Source organism: Pholcus phalangioides, unplaced genomic scaffold (genome assembly GCF_987345545.1).
Source record: "Pholcus phalangioides strain wild (caught in Gottingen) unplaced genomic scaffold, Ppha-v1.0 ptg000018l_1, whole genome shotgun sequence".
Lineage (NCBI taxonomy): Eukaryota > Metazoa > Arthropoda > Arachnida > Araneae > Pholcidae > Pholcus > Pholcus phalangioides.
In genome coordinates, this window is record NW_028301611.1 from 6,915,771 (window position 1) to 6,943,568 (window position 27,798).

Here is a 27,798-nt window from a genome sequence, read left to right on the forward strand (position 1 = left end):
TCCAATGGCGGGAAGTAGGGAGCTTCCAGAAGGTACAATATGGATGAAAATTTATTATTAACCAAACGAAACGTATATGTAAGTTTCGACACCCTTTAGTTCATTTCTTTATAATGGTTTGTCACTTTTCGATCTCCCCAGTAAAGTTTGAAGGAAACCCGGGCAGCTCCGGGCTAGTTCATAATATTTATAGTTATTTATCTGTTTTGGTCATTTAAATTCCCGAAATTTTTTCCCCTGTAGGTACTGAAAGATGCTTTCTTAGGAGACCAGACTGCGGAAATGTTCCACCAAGTATGTTTGCCTAAAGCTGAAGCGACGATTTACCTAGATGAATTGACACGAGTCATGTGTCCATCCTTGGACTTTTTCGTGTGTTTCTCCTCCATCAGCTGCGGCAAAGGTAACGCTGGACAGAGTAACTACGGATACGCGAATTCCGTCATGGAAAGAGTTTGCGAAAAGAGGCACCGGGATAACTTACATGGTACCCTTATTTTTTTTTCTTCACTTAATTACTGAACAGAATGAAATGGAATTACTGAATGGAACAGACAGCGATACACAGTCATTCCCCGACTTGCGAACTTTTCAAGCTATGAACCAAAATATTTGGCACTCTTGAAGGATCGCAGATCAACCTTGGCGACATTCAAATGCAGGCAAAAAATGTTTCTTAACCAGACTATTCCTGCTAGCCTCATCTTTTGTTCCACAGAAGGCATTCGTTCATTCATACATTCAAACCAAGCACAACTCCGTGATCGTCTAGTGGTTAGGACATTGCTTTTGTGTTCTAGAAGACAGTGAAGAGCGGTGAATTCTAGCCGTAACGTGTCCTAAGTCGGGGGGAGTGACTGTGTTTTGCTTTATTTGATAGCGACTGGCTTCCAAAAGTTAAGCACATGATGGCTTATACAGGGTGAACATGTCATGTTCTGCCAAACGAAAGGGGGTGATAGACGAGCTGAAGGGGAAAATGAAACAACGTACCAACCTTGTCCTATCTCGAGACGTTTTCAAGTTATGGTGGATAACCAATTATTGAAAGAAAAAAAACAAGGCCGGAATTTGTGAGGTTTCTGGAAGACCCCACACACAAACTAACGACACATTCAGAAAGAGCAGGGGAAAAAAATGAAGTGACACACCATTTTCATCATTTAAATATTTGGATTTAATGGTGAGCTATAAGTGCTTAACGATCGGCGAAGTTCAAAATCGAATTGTCACCAAAATTTGAAATCGTCAATTCTGCAAACACCCTTATTGCTACATGGGGCAAAATTTATCAAAAACATGTCCATTGAAACAGCTTTCGAAAGAGCCATATAGCGAACCGTATCGGTGATCATTTCAGGAGAAATTCAGTCTGTTGTTTGCAATGCATCACTGAAACCAGCGTTTGTCGAAGCTATTTTAGTAGGCTTTCGGCGACACTTCGATTTTTCACTTCACCGATCTCTCAACTCTTTAAGCTCACCTATAAATACAGATATCACATATAGACAGAGGTAATGCCAACTTATAGGACTTGTTCTGCGAAATCAAATTGTCACCAAAATCACCGACGAAAAATCTCGTCAATTCCGAATTTTTGTCGAACATCCAATTCGACAAACGCTAATTTCAGTGATGCATTGCAAACAAAGGGCTGAATTTCCCCTGAGCCAGAACACCGATGTGGTGTGTTGTAGGCTCTTTCGAAAGCTGAGTGCAATGGACGGGTTTTTTTTATTTGTTGTAAATTTGGCCGATATTATATAGACAAGCGTTTGTGAAATTCTCGATTAAAAATTTTGGCAACAATTGAATTTTGAACTTTTGCCAATGTTTCAGTGCTTGCCGTTCACCATTAAATCCAGATACAGTATTTCAATGAAATTGATGTCACCTTATTAGATCTTTTCAAATATGTGCTTAGTTTGCATGTAGGACTTCCAGAAACTTCACAAATTCTGGTTTTTCAGACTTGATACATTTTTTTTCCAATAATCAATTACGTTCACCCTGCATAACATAACAACAATACTTTGATGGTATCTCCTCTAGATTTGGCGGTTAGTTGAACACTAACATGTTGTACCCTGTACAGTCCCTGGCCTGTCTTCAAGGGCTCCAGACCAACCGTGGCCCCCTGCTCCTGTCTTCAAGGCCGCAGCTAGATACTTTATCACCAGGGGAATTTTTGCGCCCCTTGCATGTAGAAGAAGCAGTTAAAGGGTGGATTCGCCTCCCCCTTCTGATTCAGCGCCAGGGTCACCAGACTTGCCTGTTTCCCCCCCCCCCCCGTATTTGCGGCTCTGACTATAGCAATATACCAATCATCAGAGGGAATGCTACCCCTTAATCGACCACACTGAACATTGAAGGACCGGACACACCCCGCTTCCCATCTCAGAGAGATATCGAAGCTTTCCCGAAGGGATGGGTGTATCCGGAAATTTATTAATTTATGTGAAAATAACAAACAACGATATACTTAATCGACCACAGGGGCAGCTGGAGAAAAAATCTCTACCAGTTCGTGACCTTATTTTGGCATCCCCACCTATACGTCTTTTTGATCGATTAAAGGTCTGGACACACATATCCGCACCGTGCCCGACACGTGCGTCGGCAGAGTGTAGGTCATCACACGGTCAAAGAATAATTCTTTGCTAAGCAATGCAGCCGTTCACACATATCCGCACCGTAGCCGAGCACCGTGTCCGCACCGTCACCAACTAGTTTATTTTATATTTTTACGGTGACGGTGCGGTCTCGGGAGAGAGAGAGAGAGCGCAGATTTTTTTTTATAAAAGAGGACAGAGCGCTCATTTATTTTATGTCGCTTCTCAATTTTCATCAATTGCTGAATTATTAATTCCATTTATTTCTTGATTTTAATCAATTTCTGCATTATTACTTTTATTAATTCTGAATTTTCAATAGTTCTGGAATTATTTCTTTCAATTATTTTTAATCCATCGATTCTAAAGTTTTCCTTAATTTCGGAAACGGTTTCTCACATTAGTTTAAAATTACCTCCATTAATTTTTGTGTTAATTCACATTTGTGTAGTTATTATTATTATTTTTTGTATGGGGGGGGGGGTGTTTCTCAGCGTTCGTGTATATTCAGTATGCCGATTCCCTCTTCCCACAAAATATATGAAATCTTGTTAAAGAGGGGGGGGGGTGTCCTAAACATTTTTCGTGCCCCGAAATTGTTTAGACGCACCAGGCCCCGCTTCTGTGGTGCTAGCGTAATATGTAGTAAACATATTGATAAACATTTTCACAACTTTGATGGGAAAACAAAGTTTAAAATTATGTTTCACATAGCATATAACGAAATTTTGCCGGGGAAATTTTTGTTAAAATGATAATGTAAACTTGGAAAACTAACTGGGTTTAATTTCCGATGTTTCTATAAATGAATCATTATTTTGGTTTTAACATAAATTATATATATAAATAGAAAACGGTTCGAAAATTTTTGGGTTTTTTCTTATGGGAAAATATAGGAGACATTTTAAATTTGGTACTCACATCAGATGCAACATGTTAAGCCATAAATGCTTAACCCATGTCCTTTGTTCCAAATGCGGCCCTCGGAAGCATTTGATGTGGCCCGTGACAACAAAAAACAAAACAAGGCTCTCGAGGGGTCTCAAGTACATTTCAAAATCACTTGAGCGACTAACGGCACACCTCCAGTTCACTTAAGTGGATCGTGATACATTTGCAGATTATCCTATTTGAGTGGTTAGTGGCACATTTCCAGATCTCTCGAGTGGCCCGCGGCACGCTTGCAGATCACTTAAGCGGCACGTGCCACTTCTTTTTAGATAATTTTGGAGGATCGAGACTCATTTCTGGATAACTTAAGAAGCCCGCGAAATATTTCAAAACAATGAAGTGGCCTACACCTTCCAAAAAGTCGAGCACCTTTGTGCTAAATATCTGACAAAGGTGTTTCAGCGACTGGGACTTTGGCAATGAGTGCTTTAAATTACTATCGAATACTGGTGAGGCTTTATCATTGAATCAAGCCCCGGCAAACTGAACACCCCAATTGTTATTGATTTTAATATCCATTTGCCATCTGCAGAGGAGCCAATTTTCAGTTTAGAAGATTCCGCGAACACACACACACAGAGTAAAAGATATGCTCGCTCTTTCGTACAATATGCTCCTACTGAGCTGAGATACACTTCTCCGAGGGGTGTTCAATCGGAGATCAATCCAAAATAAAAACAAAATTAAAATTTCTATAAAAAACACACGCACGCACACACATATACAGACAGATAAAAAATTTATATACATGTATAGATTATTTGCAGAAATGTTTAGAACAATTAATTATTGTTAATTTACGCTAGGGCTATTATATTGAAATCACTCTTGTTAATTAATTTACTGAACATTTTGATTACACCGAACCGGCTGCGTTAAAGACTTGAAGCAATCGGCACAGCTTCGTAGTCAGCATACGGCAGCGACACGGGCAACACACTGAAAGGTGTGGTCTGAAGAGGAACGAGCCGAGCCACGGCCAACTGACGCCCGAGCTACGGTCCTGGCACGGTGCGGATATGTGTGTCCAGACCTTAAGCTTTTTCCCGGAGCCAAATCCAGCTCTGGACGACCGGGCACAGGTCTCCGGGCAGCTGTTTCATTTGTTTTGGATTGTTTCCATAAACGGTATGTCGCTATAGCAGCCAAGTGGAATTGATGAGCGACCTGTTAACTTCATGGTTGTGTTGTCACTCGGTTTAACAGTATTTGCCAGTACTATGCGCCGAATGCTCAACGTAAGCCTGGGCGTCCACTAGAAGCTACCACGGGCGAAAACAACTTGCGTGTATGTGCAAACACATAACTTGTTTTCGCTCGTGGTAGCTTCCAGTGGACGACCGGTCTAAAGGGACCGTACACCAGAGTATCACATGTTTGTGTTCCGCTAACCGCCCAATCCACAGGGTCAAGATTAAAGTGGCTTGTGTCGCTATGTTATAAAAGTCGCCGCATGCTTAACTTTTAGAAGTCAATGCATTTCCTTAAGTAATTTCTACAATTTTGATTCTAACATTGATATTGATGTATCAGGTCTTTCTATCCAATGGGGTATAATTGGCGATGTCGGAGTCGTGCACCGCAATATGGGAGAAGACGCTGTTATCTCGGGAGTAATGGCCCAGCGCATCAAATCGTGTCTGGACACCCTTGACTACTTCATGGTTTTGAACGAACCTGTGGTCACGAGTTACGTCAATGCCAAGGTACAGAAGCAAGACGAAAAAGAAGACATACTAACTGTCATAGCGAAAGCGATGGGTATGTCACGATCAATATATATATTTTGTCACCACTTGGTTTATTGCAACTTTTTCATGCTCACTAACTTTGTGGGTGGCGGCGTTAAAATGCGGTGAGCTTATGATGATTTGCGTAACTCATCTCACGTTCTAAATTAAATTTGCTTCTCCAGGTTATGCGAGTGCAATCGACGTGGACACTTCGAAGACGTTCATGGAGTTGGGGATAGACTCTATGTCGGGAGTCGAAATAGGACAGACTCTAGAAATGATCTACGACCTCACTCTGACGGTCAAGGAGCTGCAAGACTTGAAAGTGTGTGACTTGCAGAGTATTATAAATTCCACTGGTAAAGGCAAAGTCGAAGAAGGGAATTATTCGACCAGGGGGAAAGCCACTGCGGCTGCCGTGATCGATAGAAAAGTCACAATTTTCGCCAATGACATGATGGCTCGTCTGAACTCTCACAATGACGGAGTCCCAGTGTTCTTCATCCATTACTCAGCCGAGCATTTGGATAAGTTTCGAGCAATCGCAAACTTCATTGAGTTCCCATGTTACAGTATCACTTGCAACCGAGACACTCCAATCGATAATATTACGGATATGGCAGATTCTTACTTGAAAGTGAGTAGCACTCTCGATTCAGTGCTGAAATAATATCTAATAGGTTACACTAGGGCAGTTCTCAAACTGTGTGCCGTGGCGCCTCCAACCTTTAATGCCAAAAGGTTTTTATATCCAAAAAAAGGTATAATTCCTTCCAGGGCTACGAGGAAATCCGTGCATAAGGCCGGGATCGCACTATAAAAATTTCATAAAAGTTCATTTATAAAACTTGAAAAATGCAACCAATAAGGGCGTTGGTTGCATTTGTTTTATAATTCTAGTGTAATCCCGGCCTCACTCGCTCAACTTTGCTTCGATCATTTGTTTGGCTGTAATTAACACATCTCTACTTCCTTGAAAATTTTTTCCTCGCTCTTGCGGTACCTCTAGAAATTTCTAGGCAAGCGTGCCTGTAGAGCATGGTTTCCTAACCAAGGGCCCATGAACCCCCCTTGAGGGCCCGTGAGAGTAATTCGTGGGGAGGGGGGTCAGTGAATTTGATTGAAAGAATATTCAACGTTTCATACACTGAACGAAATCAAGTGTATTCGTGATTACATCGAGAAATTGGCACCTTCGCCATTTTCCTTAAGTACAGGGCATCCATAATTAAAAGACCCTATTTTAAAGTAGCCAACAGAGGAAACCAGTCAGTCATCAGAAAATTGTGAAATTTTGTGGAGGGATTCATAAATTGATGGGAATTTGTTTCGGGAGGGGGGGGGGTGGTTAGTTGCACATGTCACCACCAGAGGGTTGTGGTTTCAAGAAAGAAATAGCACATTTTTAGGCAAACGTTTACAATTTTAACAATTGTTACTGCAGCAAAACATGTTCCACATGATGGCCATCATTTTCAGATACCATGTGAAATCGCAAGCTGGCATGTTCCACAACTGGCAGAAGTATGTGCGGGGAAATGTTCAGCACGTGGCATGAAATGCTACCTTCTTCATGGATTGTCAAGACTCACCCACCAGACGTTTCAAATGCCCCCAAAGCTTAAAATCGCATGGATTAAGGTCTGGGGATCGGAGAAGCCATAGATTAATGAAGTGCCGGCTGATCACACGTTCTTCTGTATAAAATGTGTTTTAAGAACATTTTTTTTTTCTTAACACACACTGTTCCTGTGGAGGAACTCTGTCTTGCATAAAGATTGTGTCTGCAAGGCAGTGACGTGCTTGCAGCGCCGGAACAATGTCGTTCTGCAACAACAATGCATATCACTTCCCGGTGATCGAACATGTCACTGGACCTGTAGAACGTAACTCCTCGTAGAAGTAGGGACCAAGAATAAATGATGCAGTAAATCCACACCATACTGTCACTTTTGACGAATGCAACGGAACCTCTAAGATGGCGTACAGATTTTCTGGTTCTCAAATTCGGCAGTTGTGAGAAGTGGCTACTACTATTACTTAAACCAGACATGCACCTCGTCCATATTCCTCTGCGGAACTTCTAAGGAATCGGTACATGTTGGAATGTACCAATAGAAACGGGTTTTCTTCCTATTGCAGGACAAACAGACAACGATCCAGTTTCAAATTTCGTTATCGTAATCCGAAGGTTTTTAACATTCATTAGACCTTTTCGAATCCTCTTCCAAGTCCGACATTTCCGTAGAGCAGTTACTGCGGCATTAGAGTGGCCATACGTCCCACATTTCCCTGGACAGTCCCGGTATTTTTTGTTTTCCTGGCTGTCCCGACTTTTTCACCGTTTTTTACACGAAGCTACTTGAATTTTTATTCTTTATTCAAGTCAAAGATTGAAATTATTTTTCAACTTATAAATTGTATTGTGATAATATTACAACTATAAATAAGAATATTAATCTCCCACATTTGTCTTGGTGAACCTTTATTATTTCGTGGAACACATTTTAATCCACTGCAATTTGCAGTAAAGCGTTATTTCCCGCCATTGCGATTTTTCCGTAATTTCGGCAACATTTGGCAACTTTGTTTAGTTTTGGCAATGCCCTCGTATTTTATCATATATTGAAATCGCAATTTGTAAAACAATTGACTGACCAAGAAAGCGCGATCTCATAAGCTTATCGTCATTGTAAGCAGCAAACACATTGAGAAACAAGATCTGTGGGAACGTTTCTAGGTTTTATAACAGCTGCTGCGTGTCATCATATGAATTTACGTTTACTACACGTATTCAAAATGAAACGCCCTCTGGTGGCGACATGTCCAATTGATTCCCCCCCCCTCCCGAAACAAATTCCCATTCCCCCCCCCCCCTTCATGAAGTCCACAAAACTTCACACTTTTCTGATGACTTGTTTCGCCTGTGAGCTACTTTAAAATAGGGTCTTTTAATTATGGAAGCCCTGTATGCAGACGGATGAAACTACACGCATCTCTCAATATTGCTTCCTGACTTTGCTCACTATGTTGGAATCATCAAAGAATTTATTTTGTGAGCATCTTTCGGAAACTGCAAACACTATCGATGTTTTCAAAATAGTAAGTCATTGTGTCATTGCTTTTTGCACAGATATGCACTGGCAATAAAGCAGGCCTTTTTAGGAGCATCCTGGGCCAAGTGGTTTTTCTGAGGCCCTACCTGGTTAATTCTAGAAAATTTTTACCAGATCTCATTTTTGTGAGGCCCCTTTACTCTGGAGGGCACCATGCGTTAAGACAGCACTGGCACTAAAGACGATCATCAACTCTTTATATTGATGTTCACAATACGTATTTTTAAAGGTACACAAAAATACATTCTTCTAGACCAGAGATCTTCACCCTGTTTCAGGTTGCGAGCACTGCCTGTACCCATCAAAAAAAAAAAAAAAAGAAGAGCACCCTTATGGCACGCTTGACATAAAAATGCATGAAATTAGGATGATTTTAACCCTTGAATGCAATTTGCGCAAGGTGTTCAATTGGATTGCTAATCAAGTGTTTGCGAGAGCACCAGATCGGGTGCTTCAGGAAGCACCATGGTGCTCGCGAGCAATGGGTTCAAGGTGCCTGTTCTAGACTCTAGATCAGGGGTTCTTAAACTTTTTAGTTCCACGGACCCCTTGTGTCAGTAGAGCGAAGACCACGGACCCCTCTCTGAAAACACTTTTAAGCACAAAGGGGGACACATGACGTTCAAATGAAAATTTCTTATTACTCTATATTTCTTGCTAAAAATGCTTTAATGACATCTCAGTATCGATATAATAACAATTTTAGGTCTCTTAGTTTAAAAAATGTGTTTCAACAAGCTTGGCGCCTTATTTATACACCAAAAGGCGCAAAATTGGAACGGTCAATTTTTAGTCATTTTTTTGTCCCCTGCGTCTCAAATTTCATTGAAAAGCATCAATTTTTATTTCGCTCTGTAGGCACATATCAATGAATTGCATGCATTTGTATTACGATAAACCATTAATGAATAAAAAAATATATAAACCTGTTTTTATGGCACAAAAATTTGCAAATTTTTCAACTTTTTTTGATATTATTATCATGAAAATAAAATCACACATTAAAATGCATCCTACAATTTATTGATATATGCCTACAGAGCAAAATAAAAAAAAATTGATGCTTTCCAATGAAATTTGAGACGCAGGGGACAAAAAAATGACTAAAAAAGTGGCAGTTCCAATTTGGCGCCTTTTGGTGTATAAATAACGTGCCAAGCTTGTTGAAACACATTTTTTAAACTAAGAGACCTAAAATTGTTTTTACATTGATACTGAAGTTTCATTAAAACATTTATCAAGTTATCAAGAAATATCAAATAATAAAATATTTTCATTTGAACGTCGTGTCCCCTTCGGGCATCATCGTTTAACAATATTGCATAGAGCGCCATTACCCTCCGGTGGTGAGTTTTTGAACTTTTTTTTGCGGAAAATTGAGAATACCACAAGCATGACATAATTATCCACTGACTCCAGATAATTGAATCGAAGTGGAATTTCACTACGAAATCGATAAGAAAATAAACATTCAACATAAAGCCTGATAAACATCGAACTAAAGTTTTAAAATGGTCGATTTGCGGTCATGGTTGCATTTACATTGCACAAATAACACCTGAAAACGTCCTAAAATCAGTAATATAATGATTTTTTTTATTTCCAAACCCAGATCATGAGTGCTTATTCTGGAAATTTTGCGATCTTGGTGTCATATTCTGATGCGGCAACCCTAGGATGTGAAATCATTGCAAGATCCGAGGCGACTGCGGAACCACCAAATATTCATAATAACTACATCATTGACGGAGCCTTGAAACTCGCAAATGCACTCACGGATCAAGACGACTCTGGCGATCGAACGGCTCAAGAAATCGAGAGTCTCACGGAATTTCTCAAACAGTTTTTCTCAACTGCTGGGATCAATGAGGTAATTGATACGTTTCCTCCTTCAAATAATTCAAGATTTTACATAATGTTGACAAAATATTAATAATGCATTTGGATAAACTCGATCAGGGTATCGATGGGATCCTTAACTAATTCGCGTGTGACGTTATTTTAACCTCTTCACGCACAAACTTTCGGCAATAAATTTGGACTAGCTCTTTATTATACGTATCGGCGATAAATCTGGTAACCTTGTTCGTACGTTAAAAAACAGAAGAAATAAAGAAAGAAAATTTGGGGGGGGGCGGGAATGTACAGTAGATAAGAGAGAGTAGGCCGGCCCGCTGTACATTTCTCTTTCACCTTCAACCCTCTCCTACGTGTTCTATTTCTCTCTTACATTTGTTACTGCCAATGCCAAACTGCAGTGGCCGAATTTCGGGCTTTCGAAGAGGTTTGGCTATCCCTTATATATCTGTCCCAATTATTCGGGGTCATCGCCACGTTGGGGTTTTTTTTTTTGTGATAATTATGACCATTGTTAATTATGGTTAACTATCGCAACCCTAATGATCAAAGGAATCAAAATATCGATATCTTAGGGATCGATATGTAGGTATATATTGGGGCCGGTCGAAGCACGGCGAACTCCTGAAATTCGGTCATTGGCCGGGTCAACTGTGCTGGCCAGTTCATAAATTGGCTGATTTCGTTGTAAATTGACCCAGTCAGAGTCCGAATTTCGGACCTTGGCCAGCCAGTTCGCATTTCTTATTTATTGGTGATAAGTACAATATGGCGACGTTAGCAATGCAACCCATGATATCGCGGTCACGATATGTGGTAATCTTTTTTTCTTTCCCCCTTTAATGTATCCAGTTCTTACAGTACAAATCTGTAAGTGCAGCATATTTACAGAGGGCTTAGCGGGCTATAGCCCAGGACGGAAAATTTGATTGAGTGGCCAAGAAAGTTAGTAGAATTGAAAGTAGGGCAGCAAAATTTGTATAATCCTCAATGAATCCGCCTCTGCCCGGACAGCAAGGGACTAGGTCAGTGAGTGAGTGATCTACAGAGTTTGCAAGCATGTGAGTGAGCAAAATAGCGATTTAGAGAGTGAGCAAGCAAGTGAATGCCCGAAAAAGTGGCCTAGAGGGTTTTTTGCAAGCACCTGAGTGAGCAAAAGAATGATCTAGACCTCTAGAGAGTTTAAAAGAACAAGTGAGTAAGCAAAAGAGCGACTTGGAGCGTGAGCGAGCATGTGAATGCCCAAAACAGTGACTTAGAGAGTGTGTGATAGAGAGAGCATGAATAGCTTAACAGCTGATGTCACGAATTATCTCGTGATAGACACTTTCAAGAAGAAATATGATAAGCTAATGTAGAAGCAACCAAGAAGCTATCCATACATACTTTAATTCACTGTTTCCTAACCTTGGGCTATATGGTCCCCCTTGCTGTCCTGCGATGTTCTAAGGGCCTTCAGGTGAAAATCAGATGAAATGAGAACCAAGTGGTTAAGGGAGTCACAAAGAACTGTGAAGAAATAAAACTTCCATGTGAAATATGACAGGCAGAAATGTGACTACTTTCAGAATCTAGTAGAGCTGTCTTTAATACCATGGCAACCTTAACCCATGTGCTTATAGCCTTGGGTCCATAACGCCTACATGATTAGATCTGATGCTATAATTCTTCTAGTGAATTATGCAAATATGTAAGCTGTTACCCAGCAAGTATGCCCCCCAGAACATCACTCTGCCTGGGCACCCATGATATTTAGACTGTCATACATAGAACCCCACATGAAGGAAGCTCACTCAACTCTAGCCCAGGGTGGGCACGGATCCGGGGTGAGGACACATTGGGTCGGAAGGATTGATTTATTGTGTAGGTTCATTGGATTGTCCCATATTTTACAGATGCATACTTTTCCCATGCAGTTCTCCTCATGTTCTATTTTACAGATTCTATGGAAAAACCCTTCCAACAGAGGAGTTTGTTTTGCAAGTCGGCTGATGGTTGGGGACAGAGTACAGTGATGAAGGCGGATGGTTCGAGATGTTTTCGTTGGTCTCTTGCGGGTGATCCACCCGGGCTCCTTGGCGGCTGCCGAGTTTCCAAGGACTTTGGGGGAGGTGATTGAAGTGAGTCGGGGGCGATGGGGGGCCTCGGCTGGTTTGGGTCCTGTGGCTTACGGGCCAGGGATGCCTGCTGGGCCCAGACATCAAGCGAGTTTTTGCAGCATGGCCCAGCCGCTAGATAATCTGCATCAAAGCGAGGGCCATGCTTGGTGTTAGTGTTTATTGTCTGAGGTCCGGTGGCGCAATGCCGGCCGGCGTTCCGCCCATGGTCTTGGTGGCTGGCGGGGATTTTTCTTCTTTTTCCAGCATGGCCCAGCCGTAAGGAAGCCTGCTTATATCCCGCAAGGGACAGAGCGGGGGCCATGTTTGGTGTTTGCATGCAATTCGCCTATTGGGTGGGATGAAAAGTGTATCCATGCTTTTCCTAGGGTTCCAGAGATCGACTGTATTTACAAAATTTTGTTCATAATAAATTTAGTTCTGACTGAATTCAATTCAATAAGTAGAAAAAGTCTCAGATGAGACTATGGGGGGGGGCCCTGGATATGACTGGGGGGGGGGCACGAGAAGAAAATATGGTCCATATGGTCCAAATTAAGCCACGGGCTGAAAATGGTTGAGAAACACCGCTTTAAATGAATGGCAACCATATCTCTATGGGCAGGGTATTTCAGTTGTTCAATTACTTTTCTCTGAATTATCGATGTTAGATAGCTGTATTTGAGCTGCTACTATTAAACCCACGCGTGCACCTCGTCCACATTCCTGTGCGGAACTTGCAACGAATTGGTGCATGTTGAAAAATGCTCGTGTATTTGTTGTAAATTTAGAAATTTGTTTCTCTGCAATGCTCGTGATAGTGCTGCCATCTATTTTTTCTAACTATCAGTGAAGTGTAACGATTGACGATTTGTACTGTTGTAGGCCTGTTGCTCTTTTCTGTGGCGAGACTTTTTCTAACAGAAAGATGCATTTGAGCTGAAAAAAAACATATGTTTTTCATTATCACATGTTTCTATTTATTATTCCTTATTGTTTTCCAGCCACATTGTTGGGCAATTCGCTTGCAGTAGATTCTGATTTCGTATTTGTATTTTGCAGATCAAAAAAGAACTTGAAACGAAATATCCTCAGGAGAAAGTCAATTGCATTCGAAACATGAGCTCAATCAACATGGGAAAAATGAATGTCGACAAGATGATAGATTCGGCAAAAAGGTGGATGCAGATACAGGCTTTGTTGCATTCGTATCGCCCGACCAACAAATGCAAAAGCGCTATTTCAGCTATCGAAGGGTCAAGAGACCTCCTCGCCAACGACATTGCTTTCGTCAAGTCCGAAATCACAAAGGTACCAATCAATTTACATTATTGAGAGATTTTTATAACCATTTTTTTGTTACTACGTTTTCATTTACACTTTTGATAACATTTGATTTAAAGAAAAACCTTGTTAAAACGTCAGCCTCATCAGCCCAGGTTTTTTTTTTTTCTAGTCCCGTCCAGTAAACGAGGGTTTAACAACATTGTTGTCAATGGAAGATAACTGTTCATCATTTACTCGTCGCTAATTTTGGTTAAATTGTCATGGAAAATTTTGAGACAAAGTAACATGATATCTATGGCTCCTTTTGACCTGCGGTCAAGATACTTCATTGTTATGAACCAGAGTTCTTCAACCTCTTTTTAGTCGCGAGCACTAAAAAAATCTTACCCATCACCAAAAGAAGAGCACCCTTACGGCATAGCACCCTTGACATACGAATTCATGGAATCAGGATGATTTCAGTCCTTGAACGTACAATATGTAATATGCTGAAGTTTGCTATGGTTAGCGTTCTAATTGTCGTTCATGAATTGCATTATATAGTAAAAATTTTCAAGTAATGAAATTATTTAATTTTTTGTTGCAATATTTTTGAAATTATTTCGAAGTTGAAGAAAGCCCTAAAAGTTTACCCATTTTTGACCGCTCTTACAATTACTAATGCAATTCATCGCAGAATTTTTTTTTTAATTTTGATAAATGGCTACTTAAATAACATATTTTCGAAGTTTCAAAAAATTGGAAAAAATTATATTTTCTCCCAGTTTTTTGAAAAAAAAAACCCATTTATGTTCATGGTCAGTAAAAAAAATTTCGGATAGGAAATCGGAATAAAATTTTTAATTTTTCATATAAATCATAAAAAAATTAAATTTCATTGTAAGCAAATTTTAAAAAATATCAAGATGCTCCTTTGCTACTGTTCCATCGTAATTAAACGGTTCTGTATTGTTGACATTCAGTGTTGTAGGATTATGACGATGCCTTTCAAACTTGCCCTATATAGGTAGTGTTCGAGTTGACAGGCTCCACAGAATTTGTTATTTAGGTGTGTGGTTCCGCGAAGTACAGGGTGATTATAAAAAAACTATCCCGACATATGGGTCCCTAACTATCATACAATTCACAGAAACTGAATGAAATTTTGGCATAAGGTATTTTGATGTATGCGCTCAAGAACGATATGGAAAACAACAGTGTCACTCTAACAGTTACGGTTACAGTGAGAAAATTTCGAAAATATCAAATGGCAACACCAAGTTTTTTGTATTGGAATGTGATCTCCATTGTGAAAAACCCTAAATAGCGTTCGAACGGCAACTGTAGCATGAAAATCCCCGGCGGTAGATAGGCTAAAAGTGAGGACAACCAATAAGGACAGAGAAGCAGCATAAAATAAAGCATTTTATTGTGTTTCACAAATTTTCCGCATGACCTTGTGGAGGACTAATCAGGCTGGGAAACGGTGTGACGAATGAAACGAACATTAATGCTCTGGTGCACGGCAAAGTCTTTTTTCCTTGCCTAGCTCCGGGGATTTTAGTGCTACAGGTGCCATTCCAACGCTATTTAGTGTTTTTCAGTATGGAGATCGCATTACAATACAAAAAACTTGGTGTTGCCATTTGATATTTTCGAAATTTTCTCACTGTAACCGTAACTGTTAGAGTGACACTGTTGTTTTCCATATCATTCTTGAGCGCATACCTCAAAATACCTTATGCCAAAATTTCATTCAGTTTCTGTGAATGGTATGATAGTTAGGGGCCCATATGTCGGGATAGTTTTTTTATAATCACCCCGTACTTCTATTTTCACAACACCATAAGTGTTTCGGATCACGTGATATTTCCCCCTTTTTTTTGAGGGACATACAAGGTAACCAATATGGCGACTTCCTGTGCGATTCATGAAAGAAACAAATCTGAATTAAAGAAACAGAAAGGAATCGTTTTTTCTTCTTTTTAATGGGAGCTAGAAATTTCGACTTCAAGTTATTGATCTGCCTGTTTTTCCTTCAAAAAATGCTTGATTAAAGCTTCGGAATTTCTTCGATGTAATTTATATGGGCCCGTAATTAATTTCAAAACATCCTAAACTATATGGATTGAGATGCAATTGGATGATATAAGACAATACGGAGACATTAATTCTCACTAATCTTAATTTAAATCAATGTAATATTTTGTGTCTGCGTATATGTGTGTGCATGTATGTCATATTCATTAGATGATTTCTGTGTGTGTCTTGCGTTTTTTCATTGTTTTGTTTGTTACTTATTTATTTATTTTTTGTTTTTTTAAAATTATGATTAGTTTATTATTAATATTTACTATTCGTGTTTCAAAAATTAACTCAATGGTAATCGTGTCCACCAGCATGGATCGACAACGATCCCTTGGATGGATTTTCTTCGTTTTGCCAATGTAAGTTTTATGATGTGATGAATAAAATTGAATTGAATTTTCCCGCTTGAGAAGATATAAATAAAAATTTGAAATCAATGTTATTTGCATGAATATCTATCTCAAAATTGGGGGGGTTCTCGCTCATTATTTTATATTTAATTTTCTAGGCTTCGTATCTCTAAGCGAGCTCAGTATTTCGAAAACCAAAGATTCAATTCAATTTTTAAAATTATTGATGTGGCGGAAAACCCCACTAAATGACTGAAGTTCTACGCTAAAATCGGCAACTTTAACATTGATCTCTATGGGGATCATCCAGTGTATGTCCCTCAGGAGTGATGCTGATGATGATTATGACGTCTATTCGAAAAGCCTCATTTATTTACTGTAGTTAATATGAGTGACCATACGTCCCGCTTTGAAAGAAAAGGTCCGTAGTTTGATCCAAGATCATTATACTGTTCTAAATTATGCCACCAAACCAGAACATGACTCCCACTCTGTCCCCCAAAGGGGATATAAGCAAAAATCAGCGTCCGTCCTTCCTCTACTCAGGTTGGAGCATTGCAAAAAAATTGTTTGCAACAAAAATAATCATCCTAAATTATGCCAGATAATTTGATCCATATTACAACTCTTATCGATCAGCCATCATTACTTAATCTTATCCTGTATGTTACTGTAATTATGTTTATCCACGATCGCTGCAAGAGCTAATATTGTCTTTACTTTATTTTCATTTCGCAGGTATACGGCGGTAAAATTTCTCTTCATAGACTACCAGGAAACGCTAGTGAATTTTTCGATGTGATGGCAGCAAGAAATATAGCAGATCTTGTGCATGGAGCAGATTCACGCTGAACAGAATGGAACTTTATATTAGAAATGAAATTTAGAAACTTATATCCCCAGTCTATATAAATCTTGTATTCACAAAGAAACTGTATTCAATAAAGCAGATCCACGCATTTGTCAGGATTTCTCATTTTAATTCGGGAAGATAGATGGCAAGTGCCTGAACATTACTCAAAACCCGGTTCTAACAACATCAAAGATTACATGCGTGGTTTTTTTTTTTCCGTTATAACAGAGTTGTCGTTACATCCGAGGTTGCCGTTTTCGAGACCTTTTTTGACGAAAAATGTACTCGGATACAATCAAATGCTGTGCAAGCAGCTGCTATTTCATTATTGCAGTAGTAGGGTTTGAGATGTAATAAAATGTGACTCCAGCTGGATAGTTGTCCCAGTTTGATACTTTTTTATTTTGTAGATTTTGATGTGTAGATTCCAAATATCTTAGGTATCATATATTTTTTTTCTTACACATTTTTGAGGTGATTTTCAACATGGCGTCCAAGATGCCTGCCATTTACAGATTTCCTTACTATTCATGGCACGCTATTGATCAGTATGTCAAATTATATGTTTCTGGGGTCAAGAAATACGAATTTACAATCAAAATAGGCGTGCATTGAGTTCAAGTGTTTTATGTGATGCAAATAAAGCACAATAAATATGAATTACGTTATATCATCATCAACCATTTTCAATCCACTTATGACCTTTGAAAACCAAACACACCCCTCTTCCCATCTCATTGAGATATCGAAGCTTTCCCGGAGGATGGGTGTGCCTGGAAATTTTATTAATTAGCTTACACATATAAATTCACATATAATCAATGTTCGTCAATGGACGTATAATATACGGTGGGAGAAATTAAAAATCAACAGTTAAATCTACATCATAATCTTTTGAAAGTTTTTGATTCCATCCGAAGATGAACACATTCTAGCGTCCATGCGCTCTAAACATCGTCCCTTGACACTGTGGTCATAGCTTCGTTGAGGTACATTGTTGAAGATTCCGTTGGTTCGTAAAATCTCACCGAGATAGTGGATGATCCTGGAGTACACAAGACGGAAGTCCTGTAATACTTGTGGTATACAAGACTATAAATCGTCTCTCTGCAACGCCGGCCCGTCTTTGTTGTTATATGCGTTGCTTAATACTCCTATACAGGGAGATATAATGACTCCTCATGTTTCTCCAAATAAGGTGTATTAATAAGTCTTAGACAAGTAGCACAGGCATCTATGGGAAGCAGTAACAGACGGGCCATTTAACTGAAGTGTAGGCGCGTAACTTACACTGTTCATCTACGGATGGTAAATAAAATTGTGGAATCGCAACTTTACGTGATGAATTATCGCTAATATATATGATCTCAATTTGTCGGTGGTCTATACGTCCTTACGTACTGATATTTGATTCGGATCTGAAAGGTATAATTGTTAGATCACGCTCATCTTATAGTAAAGAGTTGATTTGAATAATCGTAATATCGCCAAGACTAATTAAGATTGATTGTCTCTGGAATAAAATCTCAATTTACAAGTTGACTAGACATTCGTCAGTACGAAATGTGGATAGGCGCAACGTCGCTTGACTCTCAGTAGATGGGTTTCAGCGACGAGGTCGCAGATCGTATATTCTAGTAGGGTCCGGGCGAAAGCACCTAGCTGGTACATAGTCATCATCAGCACCTCGTTCACGCTTTGTGCCTACCCATTTGGCATGGATATGATGAAGATTTTTGTCCAGGAATTGGATCAGCTGGCGAAGTCAGCCGAAGTTAATTGGGCTCTGAAGTACGCGTCGCTTCCAGCAAAGCTTCCCATTATCCGGAATGTGGCAGAAATGGCACTCTTTAGTGTGGAGGGCAGTGGTTAGGCAGGAACACAGATAATGCTGTAATGTCCCGACTTGACCACAAAGACACTTGTCATTGTTGGACTTTTTAAAACGTTCTAAATATACTGGTAACGGACCATGCTTTGTAACCATAATAATCTTTTCGTGCAACCAAATGAAAGGATGCCAGTGAACATGCCGTTGGATTCTATATCCACTGCTGGATGAAAATATTTAAATTTTGAATTACATTATATATAGTGTTTTATATTAACCAATTATATATGAACAAAATTTTTTAATGAAATAGCATAATTAATTAAAGATATTGAACAGAATTATCAAAAGCAGCACTTGTATGTATATGTATTACATACCTTCTTCTGAATCACTATTGTCGCTGTACTGATATTAATAGTCCTTTACATTTTGTGCAAACAACTGAATTCTTTAAGCAAGAACATTTCCCACTTGCACACTTACCCTTACACCCACATTTGAAAAGTTCAATAACTTGTTTGGGTGCAGGTATCTCCAGACATTTGACTGGAGAAATTACTTTTTTCGCCATCTATTACCAATAAGTGGGTTATTGTTAGTCAATGGTTTTTGTAGCCCTTTCTGATGATGCAAGTTTAGTTGGATCGTAGAATATGTGGCTTCAGTGCTGCAAGGGTTGGTGACGACTTCTCTCGATCAAAACTTTTACTTCTGAAAAGATGTCTAACTCTGGAATGGTTGAAAAATTAGTATATTTTAAATAAGCCAAGTTGGTGAGTTTTTCAAATATAGATTGGATGACGGATCCACAATATCCGTTATTTCTTTTTTGAAATGCCTACAAATTTTCCTCCGTCTCCACCAGTATAAGCATGTAAACCTAGTAGACCTCTGGCTTTAGGAACACCTATTGCACGACACCATCGCTACCAACCCTTGCAGCACTGAAGCCACATATTCTTCGATCAAACTCGATTTGCATCATCAGAAAGGACTACAAAAATCCTTGACTAACAATAACCCACTTATTGGTAATAGATGGGAAATAAATGGCGAAACTGGAGATACCTGCACCCAAAGGTGTTATTGAACTTGTCAAATGTGGGTGTAAGTGTGCAAGTGGGAAATGCTCTTGCTTGAAGAATTCTCTTGTCTACTTCATGTATACGTTCTGTTAAATATAGATCGAAAGCATTCGTGTAGTTACTGAACACTTTACTGCCGAAAACAACAATTTTATTCTCACTAGCAGCAAAATCCTACAGTGTATATATATATATATATATATATAATTTATTCCCAAGATACTCTGCCAATTGTGCTTTCGTTTCATTGAGTGAAAGAAACGTCTTCAGTGATACCAACGTTAAATTGGTACTATTTGTAATAGTAAATATAATAGGTTCTGCTAGCCCCAATCGTTTCTTAGGAGTTTGTTCCTTATATATTTCAAGGTATTTGTCATATATTATTCTCCCCTCAGTATATCCACTCGTCATTTTCATAATTGTCTTGGTGAAAATATTTGCAGAGTCTTCACAAGTTTTCATGGCAAGTGTTTTTTTTTTTATGATTGTACTCACACACAATTACCATTCCATCTACAATACACACTTTCTCATAATCAAAGATTCTAATGATTCAGGTATGGAAGAACGTTTATATTTTATTATTTCAGCAATAAATGAACTTTTGTCAGATGGAATATGAAGATATCCATCAGAAGAAAATAATGATCTTGGCAAGGGCGTAGCGAGGGGGGGAGGGGACTTGGGGGTCTGGTCCCGTCCCCCTCCCGAAATGTGAGAAAATGACCCAAAAAAGGGAAAAAGATGGCCAAATCCATTGTTCTGTCACTTTGGTTCCCCCCCCCCCCCCCGAACAAAATTTCTGGCTACGCCCCTGGATCTTGGTATTATATATACAGAGAATTCATAGTTTCCAATTGCATCTTTTAGGTTTGTAGACATTTGAGAGGTTTGGACCAATCTTAAATACAGTCTTCTTTATGCACGTACTGAATGTTTTATATTTCATTTTCTCTTCATTGGATCCTAAATTGGCATTTTAGCGATTTCACGTTCCAGCCTATTTCTTAAGAATTCTTCGAATTTCAATTTGCCTTTTTGGTCACGAATCGATTTAGAATATTATTACAAAATTGATTTAGAATATCATTCTTTCTAGATTCTGGAACCTTCATAGATGATGCGATATTCATTAGTGTGGTGTTATCTTGGAAACGGTTTCCTTCACAATGATCACGAATGCTGTCTTTGAACTTGGCTGCGTTGTGAAAAATTATTAGCGTCATGGAGGCTGAAGTTGATAGTGATTCCTGGCCTGTTTAGACAGTAATTTTCATAGAAACTTGAAACACAGTGTGTGATATTTCTGGTCACACAAGAAATACCTTTCCAGCGCACATTCATTCTTCAGGTCTTTATTGTTCTATTTCAAGCTCTGGTCTGCAAATAGTTTTGTTCTTGTCTCCAAATTCAATGAGAGTAAACGGCTCATTGGATTTGGATATTGCAAAACTCCCAGCTTCAAGAGAATTCCATACATCTGGTTGTGTTGTTTTAAGGTCCTTCATCTGTGCTATGTATGCAGGAATATATCTTGCATAATGAAATAAGTCATGAGCAAGGTAATACTTGATTTGTTCCTCTTAATGATGCGAGATGCAATGCCCAATCTTCCTGGTGAGTAGCATGGATGAAACGCAACAAAGATCCAAATTGGTTTATAAACTGTAGAAGGAAGTTTCCCATACCACCACCGCATTTAGTAATATGTGGAAGACAAACTTTTCAACTCTGCAACATTGATGTGTTCAAAGTTGTTGCTTCAGCATCACCAATGTACAATTTCTCACGTAGTGAGTAGCATTTTTCTCGCAGGGAAATAATTTCCGTAGAATGTGGCAGTGTTTTAAAAAGAAGCTCATAGCAATCGTAGTCGTGTGAAACTTTATGACTCTAGTGTAGTTCTTCCCACCAAAAATCTGACAAATGGTTTCAGGAGAGAGAATGCAGACCAATTTCAGTACATATGAGATCTGTCCCACTACCGGTAAAACGGTAATGCCTTTCAAAATAGCTTTCACAATATGTGAACTATAATTTAAAATGAAATAAGAACTTAATGTACGCCTATTTCGATTGTATATTCGTACTTCTTTACCCCCCCAAAGACATATAATTTGGCATACTGTTCAATAGTGTGCCATGATTATTGAGGAAATTGGTAAATGGCAGCCATCTTGGACGCCATGTTGAAAATCACTTCAAAAATGTATAAAAAAAATGGCACTTAAGATATATTTGGAATCTACATATAAAAATCTGCAGAATGAAAAAAAATATCAAACTGGGCACAACAATCCAGCTGGAAAACATTTCATCCCCTACTATATGATTTGGATGACCATATTTGATCGAGAGATAACGGAAAATTGGGGGCATACGTACGAGATATAACCAATACGCTACGCTAATACTGGAGCCGGTCAATTTGCCGAACTCAATTTATCACGCTCAACTCGTCGTGATACAAGTTTGCCGCGGTATCAATTCGTCGTGTAACAAATATAAAGTGAAACCTGTCTACGACGGAACTGTCTTTAACGGAATAAATGCATAGTCTTGTGAATAATTAATGATTTTTCTATCATAGGAAACCTCTTTAAGACGGAAAATGCCTAGCACTAAAATAGAAGGCATATTTAATCTGTTTGTAGATACAAAACCTGCTAAAACTGGAATTTTTGGCCAAGTGCAAGTTTTTTTCGTCCTTTGGATGGGAGGAAAGTTAAGTGGTTCTGACCCCCCCCCCCCCTTTTGTTAGGCGAACTCATTTATTTCTTGGAAAAACGATGAATGTTTATTATCTACCTGAACTGGTTCTGGGGCTTGAGAGGAAGCGGATTCACTAATCAAAATTTAGTAAAAGCTTGTTTAGAATTTCATTTATGATGGAAATGGTAAATTGTCCATCAATTATTTGCAGACATCAACAATTGCAATCAGAACTAATAGTACAGTTGTGATTATGGAGAATTAAAGGGTTATAGGCTTTAGCGTTAAAATGAATGTTAGTACTATCAAGAGAAATTTATGAACTTGTTTTTTGACGTGTATAGCTGTAGGTCGTTAGAAACAAACCACTTTCGAATTATAACCAAATCAGTATTGACTGAGTTAGTTAGAGAATTGGAAATCATCAGCTAAGTAAAGTAATACAGTGTCATTGGCGAAAGTTATTATATTAACATAATAATAGTCCCAACTGTGGTGGTCGAGTGGTTATAGTGACGGACTCGCGATGCGAGGATCCGGGTTCGAACCCCACAGTGGTGGTCGGCTGAAGTTGGTTTTCTGTGGTTTCCAACTTCAAGGCGCAAATGCGAGCCGATCTCCCCGTTAAAAAGTCTCGCCACTGAGAGCAACAGTCCTACAACGATAAATCATTCAATCATAACACTTCACTCATAGTTAGAAAAAAACTGGTGGCAGATGGCAGCACGACACATAACAAGCATTACACAGGAACAAACTTCACGTCAGGTTTCACTACACGTACACACACATTCCCGCATGTACCGATTCGTTGGGGGGTTCCGCGGGGGGTTGTGGGCGGGGTGCATGTGTGTTGTAGCAGTAGTAGGTAGGGCTCGTAGGTAGGGTAAAAAAGGGCTCGGGGATCCATGATGTTCTTAAGTCAGCCACCTCGTTGGGCAATTTGCCTGTTGTGGCGTTGTATTTGTATTTGTATTTGTATAAGACTGAACCCTGCGGAACACCTTTCACCATTTCCAATGAGGTGCTAAGGCTATTGTGGATTTTGACTGAATGTTCTATGGGTTAAATAAGAAACAATTGGATTGAAAGCATTATCTCTGATTCCATAGTTTGACATTTTATTAAGTAATATATAGTGATTCACACTATCAAAAGCTTTTCTTATGTCAAGAAACATTGCAATGGTTTTTTTTTTTAATGTTCATCAGTATTTCCAGCGATAAATTTAATAAGTGTTAGTAGAGCAGTTTCTGTATTTTGATTAGGAAGGAATCCAAACTGATCGTTAGAGAAGAAATTGAAATGAGACAAGAAAGAAAAAATTCTATTTTTGATAATTGTTCAAATAATTTTGAGATAGAAGGTAAAACTGAGATTTGCCTGAAGTTGTTAAAATCATTCGAATCTCCAGATTTATAAATGGGGTGGGGGTTACCATAACTGATTTTAGAGCCCTAAGAAATTCCTCCCCACTAGCCATAAATACATTTATTAGATCTGAGAGAGTATTCAAAATATTGTATGCAAGAATTTTCAAGACGTTGGTGTTTGTTGTTTCTACAAAGGATCCAGAAGTGGCTGATTTTTTAATAATCGTCAAGATTTCATCAAGTTGTTGGAAAGAGGTATATTGAGTGACTATTCGATTTCATGTATTGCTTAAAATCATCATTCATGTTGATATTGAGTGGGGAAATATTTTCAAAATGGGAGCTTTGGGCCAGTGGAATAGGATCGAAATCGGAGGAAAACAGTTTATTATAACTATGACAGTTTTATTAATTATACCATGACATCAATGGATTCCCAACGTTTTGTGGAAGTGTTACATTTTGAAAATTGGGTAGAAAAATATTCAATGTTAGCAGATTTTATTCCGGATTCGACCAGTTTTACAAAATTTTCATAGGCTATATTTAATAGGATATCGAAAGGAAATTTTCTTCCACAATCGGTTTTTTCTGTAACCGGGACATTTTCTAAACTCTCATTTGGTGAGCATTACAGCTTCGTTTGCATTTAAATTGCAAACAATCTATTACGAAAATATTATCACAGTACGCAAAAACGAATAGAACAACGGGATGAGAGTCGTGATTATCAGACGGTCTCGTATATATGTGGTGGAAAGGCGTATGCCATGAAGGGTGAAATGCGTGACATTATATACTAATAAATTACTAGGAGGGGGAATTTAAGTACTTTAAGTCTCATATTATAGCATCTATGCTTCTACGAACAGTCAACCCTCGGTTTACGAACTTACTACATGTAATTCGTTCCGAAAGTCTGTTGGTAAACCGAATTGTTCAAAAACCGAAATCCGTTTTTTTCCTCATTGTGGAATCAAAGTAAAATTGATTAATTCATACCAAGAGTTCCGAATATTTAGTGTGAATTTTCACAGCAGTGCTTTGCGAATCGATTGAAATCATTAGACAAACACTGAAAATGCTTTTCCCTATACGAGACAATCCCAACTTTACGATATAACGGGCTTATATCCCATATCGTAGCAAAAGCAGGGACAAGTCTGGTTTCTTTAACACAATAAAACCTGTCTTTTGTGGACACCGGCGGTACAAAAAAAAATTCGTCCGTCAAAGAGGGGTTGTACTGTATCATCTATAACCTCAGTGTCAAAGTTCTCGAAATTTCTGCCTGCAAAGCAGTCTGGCCACAGTTCCTTCAAAACTGAATTCATATTTCTGTAAGATACTTGCTGCCAATCAGTATAATCAATAAGTACACTGCCGTATCAATAAGAGCCATCAGGAAAGTAGTAAGCCTAAAGTATTAACATGGCAAAAATATGACAGTGAAATAACAAATTCCTAGCATAATATCTAACGTAGCTAAAAAAAAGTAAAATCGGAAAAATATTGAAAATACAGTCGAATCCCGTTTTAACGAATAGCGAAAAAATCTCGTTTTGACGAGCACTTTTCTAATCCCCCGAATAAGTTTGCATAGGAACAATACAAAAACCTGGAATTCCTTTATAACGAAATTTCGTTATAACGAAGTGATTGCTCCGGTCTCTTGGAGCTCGTTATAACGGGACAGGACGAAGAAATAGCGAAAAACCGGACATCTGGCTACCTTATACTAAGGTATCTTATGAGTATGAGTAAATGAGTAAAAATTCTTATGTATTGCTCTTATGGGATGCTATACAGCAATTTAGTTTTTAGGTGCTTAGTAATTATGATGAATTAATGTTTGAAACTGCAGGTTTGCTTTGCATAAAAATCGTTTACGTGGTTGTTCACTTGACAGAAAAAATATCTTAATACATTTATTATAGATATTTGACGGTTTAAACCAGTGTTTGATGTTAAAAATCCAACCCCGGTTGATAATCATGATCATTTCTTGCAAATGCAGACTTGCAAAAGCACTTGATACAAATGCAGACGTAAATATCCACATAAAATCATCTTTACTTGATTATTAAAGTAAAGAAGACATTATTTACCCACGAAAACAGCCGCAGCTGCGACGAGCATCGAAACATACACATAAAACGGAATATTAATGTAAAAAAATGAGATTATCACTCGTAATATTGAGGGATTCGAAAAACATGAAACGGGGAAAGGATTCGATTTCAGAGAAAAAGTCTACTTGTGAACGTGCGTGAGTCCTATGAGTCATTTACAGTCAATCACCAGCGGTTCGCATATTTCGATATATTTCTCATGTCTCTCGTTGGCACTTTCATTTTATGAGATACGTGGATGAGACTGTAAAAGCCTGCATCAAACTTCTTTGTAGTTCTTCTCCGACGTGAAATGCGGCGAGAGTTCTTCGATGAACTCCCGGAAGTTCAGAGAATCCATGTTCTTGGCCAGAAGATGAAGCACGAACCAATCGCCTACTTTACACTTATGCAGGATCTTTTCCAGGGTTTCTTTGCTGCTGAGATTCGCGCGTGACAACAGGGTTCGGGCCCTCGCGTTCGGAGAGAAATGCAGCACGATCCTGTAGGCGACAGCGACGCAGGACATCACGGCAAGGATCACGAACCAGAACCACAGGAACACGTATATCTTCTCGTTGATTATGTTGATGGGTAGGATGCACATCGCGTCGTGCTTCTGCACATCTCCGGACGACCCGTAACGGTGGAAGGTGCACTTGGTGAGTCTCGGGAAGACGTGGATCATCGGATCGTATCGCACAGACCAGTCCCATTCAGTGAACGTTATGACTTTCGCGCCGTACGACGAGAACATCCCACCGAGGAAGGCGTCCATGAGATACATCTGCCCGATGACGTTCACCGAGTTCATGACCTCACTGAAGGAGTAATAATTGCTGTAGGTGTTGTGGTGACCGAAATTCGCCGTGAAGTACTCCACGAGGAGCCTCCTGCTGCTCCTGTGGTCGTCGTGCGGCAAGGGATTGCGGAGATCGGACACGAGGGCCTTCATGCGACCGCCCTCCATGCACTTCCAGAAGTACCTCGGCACGTAGAACAGTATCGCCTGCAGGAACAGCACGAAGCATACCCACTGATAGTAGGCGTGGTACACCCTCTTCTCACCCGGCGTGTACTTGTCGACACCCGGATAAGGGACCTCGACTCCGACCTTTTTGAACCACGCATTTTCCACGCTGAACGTCGTGTGTATCCAACAGTACGTGTCGAGAACCTTCTCCGGAATGTCATCTTTAGAAATGCAATCGATGGGGTCCCCTATATATTGACGACTAGTAACCAGCAGGCTGAAAACCAACAGCACCAGGACCGTCACCCTATAATGTAGACGGAAAACATTATTGTCAATGACCACTTGCTGGACTTTGATAAAGTTCTTGAGGGATCCAAAAAAGGCGAAAATCATGTTTAGGCTTACGTTTACGGCATACGCCGGAAAGACACGCGATACGCCGAACGCTGTTACGGGATTTGTGCGTTTATAATAAAAAATTAACCGGACGGAGAATTGAAAAAATAACGCAAGTTTGTGTGCTAAGAAGAGCAGGTTTTAGGTGAGGAAAAAATAACTAGTTTGTGTGTTGCTGCCCTGCTTGAAATGTGCTTGTGACGTGGCCTTGACCATGTAAGAAAGAGAGGAAAGAAAAGGGTTTTAACCAGAAAAGGGAGCGGTTTTCTAATTGCAATATCCTACGTACAATAACACACAAGAAACAGCTATAAAATTGCTAAAGTCGGAAGAAACAGCCGGTATTTCGTACGCAACGCGCAAATAAATATGTACATAGTTTCATT

At 39.2% G+C, this 27,798-nt stretch overlaps 2 protein-coding genes across 2 annotated transcripts in view; one reads left to right on the forward strand and one right to left on the reverse strand.

The window, feature by feature from the left end:
- The window catches only part of LOC149071629 (fatty acid synthase-like), a 202,112-nt gene extending 185,084 nt beyond the window's left edge, over window positions 1–17,028 (forward strand). The window contains exons 24-29 of the mRNA XM_089247904.1: window positions 244–487; window positions 5,097–5,324; window positions 5,479–5,933; window positions 10,025–10,282; window positions 13,428–13,676; window positions 16,808–17,028. Of these exons, the coding sequence (XP_089104030.1) occupies window positions 244–487; window positions 5,097–5,324; window positions 5,479–5,933; window positions 10,025–10,282; window positions 13,428–13,676; window positions 16,808–16,921 (1,548 nt within the window). The 3' untranslated portion in view covers window positions 16,922–17,028. The remainder of the gene's footprint in view (window positions 1–243; window positions 488–5,096; window positions 5,325–5,478; window positions 5,934–10,024; window positions 10,283–13,427; window positions 13,677–16,807) is intronic.
- An 8,950-nt stretch (window positions 17,029–25,978) lies between these two features.
- On the reverse strand, window positions 25,979–27,597 carry LOC149071631 (innexin inx2-like). The gene has a single exon (XM_089247849.1). It carries the CDS (start codon window positions 27,407–27,409, stop codon window positions 26,321–26,323), a length of 1,089 nt encoding a protein of 362 aa, XP_089103975.1. The 5' UTR covers window positions 27,410–27,597; the 3' UTR covers window positions 25,979–26,320.
- Between the last annotated feature and the right edge of the window lie 201 nt (window positions 27,598–27,798).

Coding starts and splice junctions, on each gene's coding strand:
- LOC149071631 (XM_089247849.1), bottom strand. CDS start 27,409: ATGATTTTCGCCTTTTTTGGATCCCTCAAGAACTTTATCAAAGTCCAG.